Source organism: Penaeus japonicus, unplaced genomic scaffold, assembly GCF_977035675.1.
Source record: "Penaeus japonicus unplaced genomic scaffold, GWHDUDI00000001_assembly GWHDUDI00000014, whole genome shotgun sequence".
In the NCBI taxonomy this organism is placed as follows: domain Eukaryota; kingdom Metazoa; phylum Arthropoda; class Malacostraca; order Decapoda; family Penaeidae; genus Penaeus; species Penaeus japonicus.
In genome coordinates, this window is record NW_028234416.1 from 12846394 (window position 1) to 12856157 (window position 9764).

At 38.0% G+C, this 9764-nt stretch overlaps 1 protein-coding gene across 3 annotated transcripts; it reads left to right on the forward strand.

The window, feature by feature from the left end:
* The first annotated feature begins 2314 nt into the window (after window positions 1-2314).
* On the forward strand, window positions 2315-8604 carry ND-ACP (NADH dehydrogenase (ubiquinone) acyl carrier protein). 3 transcript variants are annotated; one of them, XM_086543935.1, is made up of 5 exons: window positions 2336-2572; window positions 6371-6481; window positions 6716-6826; window positions 7044-7131; window positions 8154-8600. In XM_086543935.1, exons 1-5 carry the CDS (start codon window positions 2414-2416, stop codon window positions 8243-8245), a joined length of 561 nt encoding a protein of 186 aa, XP_086400061.1. In that variant the 5' UTR covers window positions 2336-2413; the 3' UTR covers window positions 8246-8600. The 3 variants fall into 3 exon arrangements, with proteins under 3 accessions (XP_042890232.2, XP_042890233.2, XP_086400061.1); XM_043034298.2 differs by lacking the exon at window positions 6371-6481 and having other exon boundaries at window positions 2315-2572; window positions 8154-8604; XM_043034299.2 differs by lacking the exon at window positions 6716-6826 and having other exon boundaries at window positions 2335-2572; window positions 8154-8604.
* Window positions 8605-9764: the final 1160 nt, after the last annotated feature.

Consider the following 9764-nt stretch of genomic DNA (forward strand, 5'->3'; position numbering starts at 1 on the left):
CTTCAGCAAGCTGTATTACCCTCGACTTCTGGTCGCTTCGCTATCACACGCCCGTCGTACCTTTTGCCATGACCCCCTCCCAGAAAGATCCTCACCTGCCCGTTCTCAGCTTGCCATACACCGAGGAAATCCACTCTCTCCGTCGTTCCCTCCGCCTTCTCAACTGCAAGCTCACCTTTCGCCAGGTAACACTCTCGGTTGTAACCTGGTCTAAACCTGTCCTCCCTCCGCTCCTCAGGAGGGCGCCCACGCCATTCCTTGCTCCTCCTAAGACAAACAATACTTTGGGGAGACCGGCACTTGTCTTACCAAGCGTGTCTCTCAGCATAAGTCGCTGTATCCGAAGGACACACTAACAACGCACTTTTCTGTCACCAAGCAGCCCGGATTGCGTTTCTTTCCGCTGATGTCCACGTCCGCAGACAGGTGGAATCCTCCCTCATAAACAGGCTGTCTAATCTTAACCTTAATAGTATTATTTCTCTCCTGCTGAGAGTATTCGTGCTTCCCAATTCTCAAAGTTTTGTCTGACACCAGCCATCCTTTTCACAAACCGCTCGAGTCGGTGACCTGACCTGCCTTCGGTTCCGCTCACCTCTCCGTTCCTACGTTCGTTTCCGATAACCTTTCATATATACATATATACATATATATACATACATACATATATATATATATATATATATATATATATATATATATATATATATATATATGTATACACACACACACACACACGCACACACACACACACACACACACACACACACACACACACACACACACGCACACACGCACACACACACCCCTACACACACACACACACACACCCCCACACACACCCCTTCCCCCACACTCACACACACACACACACACACACACACACACACACACACACACACACACACACACACACACACACACAAGGTACACACACACACACACACACACACACACACACACACACACATATATATATATATATATATATATATATATATATATATATATATATATATATATATATATATATTTATTTTATTTATTTATTTATTTATTTATACTTACATATTTACATAAACACACACACACATACACACACACACACATACACACACACACACACACACACATATAGATAGATAGATATATATATATTATATTATATATATATATATATTATATATATATATATAATATATATATATATATATATATATATATATATATATATACATATATGTATATATATATGTGTGTGTGTGTGTGTGTGTGTGTGGTGTGTGTGTGTGTGTGTGTGTGTGTGTGTGTGTGTGTGTGTGTGTGTGTGTGTGTGTGTGTGTGTGTGTGTGTGTGTGTGTGTGTGTGTGTGTGTGTGTGTGTGTGTGTGTGTGTGTGTGTGTGTGTGTGTGTGTGTGCGCGTGTGTGTGTGTGTGTGTGTGTGTGTGCAATGGCATACATAGACCCTCCCCCTTTACAGTGACAACTGAATAACCACAACAGAAAAGTAGTCAATATATAGAAATAGATCAACCCCCTTATTGCACTGTCAAACAGTGACCAAAAGTAAAAGCTATATGCAGGAAGTAAAAATTCCTATTCACGGCTTTTTAGTAAAGAAATATTGGTTAGGAATCGATTGACTGTTCTCCTAGCATTTAATTTATGTCAATGAAAGGCATCCTCCATCTTGAAAACTCCCTCTTCCCTTAATGATAATTTAATGATAAGGGGCATATGTTCGTTCAATGTCCCTGTATTTTAAAACTACATTATATAATGGTTTACCCTAATATTCACAAGATCTTAATCATACACTAACATCAATATAATATTTGAATGAAGAATACTTTTTATTGATTCAGTTTGACTTTAAAACACAGTTATGTTCTCAAATATCTGAAGTATATTTTTATCAGGCAGTCAAATGTCTTTGATATAAATCCCAAAAAAATCCCATTTTCTTTGATCCCAATGACGCAACTAAAGATATTCAGTGGGACTAGTATCCCTGAAATATATTTTTGAAGATCATTATGCAATAGCATTTATCTGAATGAATAGCTGGCTAGTGGTCAAAATAAAAGCAATATATATTTAAGCTTTGCTTTTGAAGGTCAGATATCTAAATACGTCATACTAACAAAGGTCACGTAACCCCGTCACTTCCAAATCGCCGCAGTCACTTCTGTATACCGCAAGACTTTTAGATATTTTTTTCCTCCAAAACGTCAAAGACATTAAAAAATCTCCTTCCACCGTAAAAAAAGAGGGAAGTAAAGGGAATAGTGAGATTCGTCCACCGTGTTCGTGCCAGCGGCGCCGGGTCCCCCTGAAGGCCGTGCGGGGTCTAGTGGACGACGATCGGCTGGCGAGCGGCTGAGCCTCCAAGGGACCGCAGGATCGGGCGAAAATGGCTTCTCTCTCACGAACACTACGCTTTGCCGCTCTTATCAGACCCTCGGCGGTGCTCAGCGTGGTGCCCAGAGCTGCGACAGTAGGATGCCTGCACACACTGACGTCCAGGGAGAATAGACTGTCCAACACAGCGCTTTTATCCGCGATCACAAAGGTAATGTTGTCGACCGCTGGGGCTGCTCGCCGGCGCCAGCGTGTTTACAGCGAGGATCAGCTGATCATTCCTTGTTGCCTGCTGCCGGATCCTTGTGACATGTGGGCTAAGGCGCTCATCTCATGTTGGTTGTGGATTCTTTATATATTTTTGTCTGTTTATATCCTTTGGGACTCCTTTTTTCCAGGGGTTGCACGATTGGTAGTCTGCAGGTATGCTTGGGGCATTTTTTGTGTGTGTGTGTGTTGGCAAGTTGTCTAGGCCTACGTGTCAAACTTACGATAGTAGGGGCTAAGCTCGTTTGAAGCAGAAGGGGGTTTATGAATTTATTACAGGAAATGGCATCTTTGTGTTCAGAATAGGTCTTCATATCAGTTATAGTTCGTGTGCTTTCACCTACAAACAGAGAAGTCTATTGCACAGATGATCGTTCTATATGTTGTCAGGTTTTCTAGATATTCAAGTAGCCCAGATTTCAATAGATAAATACAGTTAACGAATCACTTCCACATGTATTTTTAGAGATAAGACCTATTAGATTTGCCATGCGATTTATCAGTTGTGTTAAGAGCTGGATAGCTCAAAACGACGCCATGGCCAAGTGTGTTCAGCAAGATGAAGCTTGGACAAGATCCTTACACGACGGCCAATCGGGAGGGTGACGAGTTCCAAGTTGCTGGAATATACGTGGTAGAGATTTTGTGGGGCTTAGTTCCATTGAGCAAATTTGCAAACGTTAGTAAGTAGTTGTGGCCTAATCTTTACTTTCTGCAGATTATTTTATATATCAAAACTATGAACCTGTTACTGGTATTTTGTGATCACTATGAAAATTACCTTAGTTTTTTTTTCCTCTTATCTTCATGCAGTTCTCTTCTGAACATCCATCATTTTATCCAGAAAAGGAATCGAGCCAAGCTCTTTCTTGCCGGAATAATGTGGTAGAGGTTGGCTCTCCTTTTCCAGAATGCTAATGCTGCAGAGCTCTCAGCAATTGCATGTCATGGGGTTAGATGCAACTTTTAGGCTTTCTATCAAAGGTCACAGCAAGTTTCAATTGGTTTTGGACTGAAGATGATATAATTTCAACAAGTCTCATTGTATTTTAAAGCCACTGGACATGTCTGTAAGCTTTACCCTGATGAAGAAGCTTACCGGATGAAGTGTTTGAGCCACACTCCATTTATATATAGTCTGTGGTTTGATATTCTGGTAAAAATTTACAGAACACGCTCAGGGACATTCTAAAAATAACTTTTCTCCTAATTATTCTAACTGTGTCTATTTGAAGCTTCAATGAGGCGTAATGGAAGGCCTACCATCATAAAAGTCTTACCTGATAGTGGCATAGTGCCAGATGATCAAAGCAGCCTCGAGCTTTGCTTTCTGGCAGAGACCAATAAGAGCTCCACCACTTATATTCTAACAAGGTAGAGCTTAGACTTCATTATTTGACAGAAAATCACAAATGAAGTCTATGATCAATATCTTGCCAGAATATGCATGGATCTTGACATTTTTCTGTAAGGTGTTTTTTTGTTAGTTGTTTTGATTTAGTTTAGACAACCTAATATGGAGTCATGTGCACCAGCTTACATTTACTGAACATAGGTGTCAGTGAAGTATTAGTATTGTATATATTCAAACAAAATAATTAGAATTGCACAGTCTTCTATTTTGTTCATACTGATATATTTATTGTTAACTCAAGAGCAGGAGTCAGTAAAATCATAAATTCTAAGATCTTTTCCTAATTCAACATAGTTCTTGCAAATTATAGGTAAGCAAAGGTTTTAATCTATAAAGTAAGCAAAAGCAATTAAAAACAGAATATACTTTAATCACCATGATCATGGTTGTTGGAAAGTTGTTGGTTTTTCTAGAGCACCAATAGCTCACAGCCCACAGTGATCACTTGGTACATACACAGTGGCTTACAAAATAGGACTTAGGATAATCCCATGATTTAAGTTTAGTGTGTTCAATCCAAACCCACTTTAATCTTACTATGATATGCAATAAATACCATACAGTCCAAAGCCCAACACAATAATTATGTTTTTAAAGCTATCACTGTTTCTTCTGTATTCTGGCAGAGGCTGACATATCTTCATGCATATTGTGGCATGATAGAGCTTGGACTAGTACCTTATCTGAGGATAGATCACCAGGGAGGTCTATATGCTCTGCTGCTAGAATATACAAGGGGTAGCCTTTGGTACAGAGACATGTGGCAGATTTTCTGGTGTCCGTTAAACTCTTAACCTTTTGTTATTTTTTAATTGCAACGGCTATATCAAAGAGGGAGATTATCTTGGAGTTCTTAAATCTTTTAGTTCCATAGTAAGAAGAGAAAGATGATTTTTATAAAGTGACTGCTTGTTCTCCAAGCAAGCAGTCATTCTATAAATGTTGATGAAATGGAAGGCTAGTGTCCTCTTCCTAACAGATCTACATAGAGTGTTAACCCCTTGAACACGAGGGCTCATATACTACGTCCTAGCAGCCCTTGTGACATATCCGAGGACGCGCATAATGCATCATGGCCAAGTTTTGTTAGCATAAGTGTTTTTTTTTACTCTCTCTCTCTTCCGGATACTGTACGAGTATCTTCAGAATATAGGTCGTACATGATACTATGGCTTACTTGGCTTTCATTATTATTACATAGGAGTGTGATTCGCCTATACCAGGGGAGGTACGGATGTGCCTTGCCTTACTAGCAATAATTTTATTTTTTCTTTATGGAACATTATGTAAAAATATAAAAATCATTATGATTAGTTTACCATACTATTTCAACTATTTTCTTTTGTCCTCTGAGTCACTGAGTTCTCTCACCAAGGTCACTCTTCTCACCCTCTTCCCAACCCTTGTAAATAACTTGTTACATGCATGGGGGGAAGTTTCATTTTGTTTATATTTGATATATAATACATGGTGATTATGTTGAGGTATTAGCTTAAAACTTGTTGAGGGTTTGGCTTTAAGATGTTATATTCAATAGTGACGTTTAAAATTAGGCACACACCTGCATCCCGTATTCAGCATGGGGTGCGTTTTCTACTGCTCGGAGTAAAGGGGTTAAGAGAATATTTGGATTGTTGATCAGTGTGCTACAAGTGTATAGTAGGAACATGTATCACTTTTCAAGAACTTACTACAGAACTGTTTTCTATTTCATAATGTCCTCACAGCAGATTATTAGTTATTCAGTTCTTTGACAAAATCACTTAGACAGGTTTTTAGGTTGAATTTTCAACCAAAATTAGAATACATGACTTTTTAATTGGTTTAAAAAGTTTAAAAAGGAATGACTAGAAAAAAAAGTTAAAATAAACAAAAGGGAGTGTATGATTTACCTTAGTTAAATTGTGGTGAAGTAATAAAGTTGTAGTAACTGTATAGCAAATCCTGATGCCAAATTATTTTTTGTCACATTTACGTGAGTGCTACATAAATTCTGACATGTATGGCACAGGTATCGGATTAAACGTCGGCAATCATTTTGAACACAGACTCCTAATCTGAGGTTTTAGCCATTTCTGTTTCTCCTAGAACCTCACTTATAGTCAATGTAGATGTGAACCATTAGGTTTTCCCGTTTTCAGTTTCTCAAATAATGTACAAGCATAAATTGACAAGGATAATGGGTAAACAGGCTTAACAGTCACAAATTATATACCACTTCTGCTATTTGATGCTCTGGCTATTTTTACAATGTAGTATTTATTGCTGATATGATACTTTTATTGTTATCCTAAAACCCTTTTTCATCCGTTTTCTTTTCTTCAAAAGAAGCCAGTTTTTAGACCAAACGTCAAGCAGTATAGCAAGAACCCCAACATTGATGATATTACAGAGAGAGTTCTTGGTATATGTAAGCTATACAATGCTGGAGATTTGGAGGTATTTCATTTTTGTATTATCACTCCAAGGATCACAATGAAGACATTAGGTGGTAAGAAAGAAAGCTTAGTTTAAGTCGAAAGTAAAGTAAAACATGAGACTAATTTTAAACAGTCAATCTAAAGTAAAGTTTTAGATAAAGAATCACCAGTCTCTGATTGTGATCTTTGGGAGTTTACAATTTTGTGTGAGCATATTTGTTACATTTGTGAACTTGAATTTCTCTGATTGCAGGCCACCAATGGGGTCCGCAGCTACAGTGCCAAGGAACCTCTGACCTTAGACCTCATCCAGCAGAGAGTCTTGTTGGTCCTTAAGCTGTATGATAAGGTCAACCCTGACAAGGTATTTCACAGCAGTTCATGCATACAGTTCAATCTTTTTATAACATATTGATTAAAGACTAAAATATTGTATATATGTAAATATAAGTTGGCCTCAAAGTTTCCTTGGCAGTTTAGTACTTTGAGATGATTTTATAGATTGATGTCAATTTGATACATTGAGTTAGGGAACTAAAGTATTTAAATAGCACTTTATTGATATTGTTTTTCTTTTTCAGCTCACTGTGGATTCTCACTTCATGCAAGACCTGGGTTTAGACTCCTTGGATCATGTAGAAGTCATCATGGCCATGGAGGATGAATTTGGTAAGTGTGCTTTTGTCAATCAGAGGTCTGGTTATAAGGCTGTGCAGACAAGGGGCAGTGCCCATGTGGGTAAGCAAACAGCAGGCACAGGCAAACCATCGAAATGCCTATGCCTGATCTGATAACACTGCCAAATCTCCCACTTTTGATGTCATAGAAGTTTGCGCCTAAGAAGGGACATAGGACAAATAACTGGAAATTAGGAAACTCTCTTTTCAACGTGAAGACAAATTTTTGTCAGAATTGTTTATTCATTCTTCGGACCAATAGAAAATGCATTATTCTCCAACATTAGAAAATTTACCCAGCTTGTTTACCTTTTTGTTAACCCATTGGCTCTGCAGCTTATTTTGCTGATCCCACCCACAACAAAGGCACACAGCCTCCAATGGAGAGATTTATGCCTGTGCAATGCCGTGCTGGGCCTCTCGGAGCACTTTTCACTTAATGGGGTGATAGAGGAGGTTTTTGTATTTGTTTACATTATTTTTGCATCAAGAAAAATGTATACAAAAGCAACTTCAATGAGTGTATACATACTTAGAGATTAAAAGACCTTTTCATTCATGCAAGTTAGTAATATCTTTTGTAGTAGCATTGTTGAGATGTTTTTCCAGAGTTGGGCATCTTAAAATGTTGGATTTTTTCTATTTTCTAGACAGAAGGTATGATGTGTAACTATTTGATATATTAGCAAAATGATACTAAACAGCATTTGGTACAATGCCTGAGTGACACCTCTAAAGGAATAACTAGCTTGTATTTTAAATGAAAAAAAAAGTAGTACAAAAGTGATCTGACCTCGCAAAAAGCACTTGTTGCAGAAGGGTTAAACGCTTCTATTACTTTTGTAAAGTGAACAGAAAGTTGATTAGCTTGGTCCTAAATTTTGAAGTAACAAGCAAAACAGGTTGAAATATAACCATTTTTACAAATGCCATGTTGATAAAGCCTCTACTTTATTTGAATAAGAAATTGGTTATACATTGTTGATATTTATTGAGTGCAACTTTCTCCCATAGGTTTTGAAATCCCAGATGGAGATGCAGAGAAGCTCTTGCGACCTGCCGATATCATCCGATATGTGGCAGATAAAGAAGATATTTATGAATAGTTGAGTTAAGCTAAATTATGAAAAATGGGAAAGGACTTCCCACAGGCCATCACCTGCACTGTCAGCAGCAGAAGGGCACAAGTGGGAGTAAGCAAAGAGCCTTGGTACTGGGGAAATCCATGCAAGGGGGTTTGTATGGCGTTGTAAATAATTCTAGTTTGAGAAAAATTTCCACACAATTTAAACTGGTTCATTTAAAAAGTCTTTTTATTTTATACAATGAAGAATAGGCCACAGAAATTTTGATGGTAGCATCATAGAATCTAACCAATCTGTTCTTCACAGAATACCCTTTTTTTTTTCTTTGAACATGTGTAATAATAGTTTATGTACAGATGCCTAATAAACTTATAAAATATCATTGTGTTTATTTTATGACTTGAAAAAAAGGTGTGTGTGTGTGTGTGTGTAGATAGATAGATAGATAGATAGATAGATATTTTATGGTACTATCACTTCTCTAGGAAAAAAAGATAAAAAAAACTTTGGCATTTGTAGTGTGCACCAAAATCTGATCTTCCCACCAATGATGTGAACACCACATCAAGTCAAATAGCCTGTCCATTTTGAAATGAACATGTGGAACCAAAACTGCCCCATCATTAACCCTTTACTAATGGGGCTGTTTTGGCTCCAAATGGTCCAAATGCCAGGATATTTCAAACATGTAAACCTAATACCTTGGGTTATTTGTCCGCTCTGACTGCGGCCAAGTGCTACGCACCAGATCAACTAACACACCGGCCAGAAGGACAGCCATGACAAAATATCTCGTCCTTGGTAGCTGGTCCTGCCACCACTTGACATGATATATTGTCACCCAGTGTTAACCTTATCCCGACAGGCCCAGTGAGAAGTGGAAACCCCCTACGCCGGGCCTATGCAATATTGCATTGGGAACGTCACACTGGTGTGTCGCCCAGTCATCGGGCAATTTGCCGTGTCACACGGGTGTGACGCACCGTCATCAAAGGGTTAACAGGTGAAGGGGTTAATTAAAAGAAGAAAGGAAAGGGAAAGAGAATAGTAAGAAATTAACCTTTATGTAACTTGAGAGCTGTGGTGTACCATTTTTGTCAGTAAAAATCAGTCCTTCTCCTCATGATCGTTTTAAAGAAAAGGCTACAAATGATGAAGATGGGAAATACAAACAGACCCTGTTACCAACATACAAAAAAAACATGAATATAATCAGTCATGACTTTTATTAAGGTTACTTGAAAACAGCACTGACAAAGCGTAAAAACGTTTACAGAGTAAAAGGAATTCGGGCAAGAAAAGAGGAAAGAAGCACGATACACAAAAATTAGTTAACCATGCTGCCAAATGTACTAAATTTATTATCAGAAAGGCCTTGTACTTCATTTTTTATACCCTTATCCCTATAGAGATTTTGATACAATGATAACTATCAACTTTATAATATGAAACTCATTATTTTTGTTGCATAATTATCATTCTTCAAAATCTGCTCTTAACCCATTCACGACGGGGCCGTTCTGGCTTTGCGCGGTCGCAA

What these genes read in the sequence shown, in the direction of transcription:
- ND-ACP (XM_086543935.1), top strand. Translation starts at nt 2,414, where the DNA reads ATGGCTTCTCTCTCACGAACACTACGCTTTGCCGCTCTTATCAGACCC. An exon ending in ACAATGCTGGAGATTTGGAG is followed by an intron (nt 6,482 to 6,715) that starts GTATTTCATTTT and finishes CTCTGATTGCAG; the next exon opens with GCCACCAATGGGGTCCGCAG. An exon ending in ATAAGGTCAACCCTGACAAG is followed by an intron (nt 6,827 to 7,043) that starts GTATTTCACAGC and finishes TTTCTTTTTCAG; the next exon opens with CTCACTGTGGATTCTCACTT.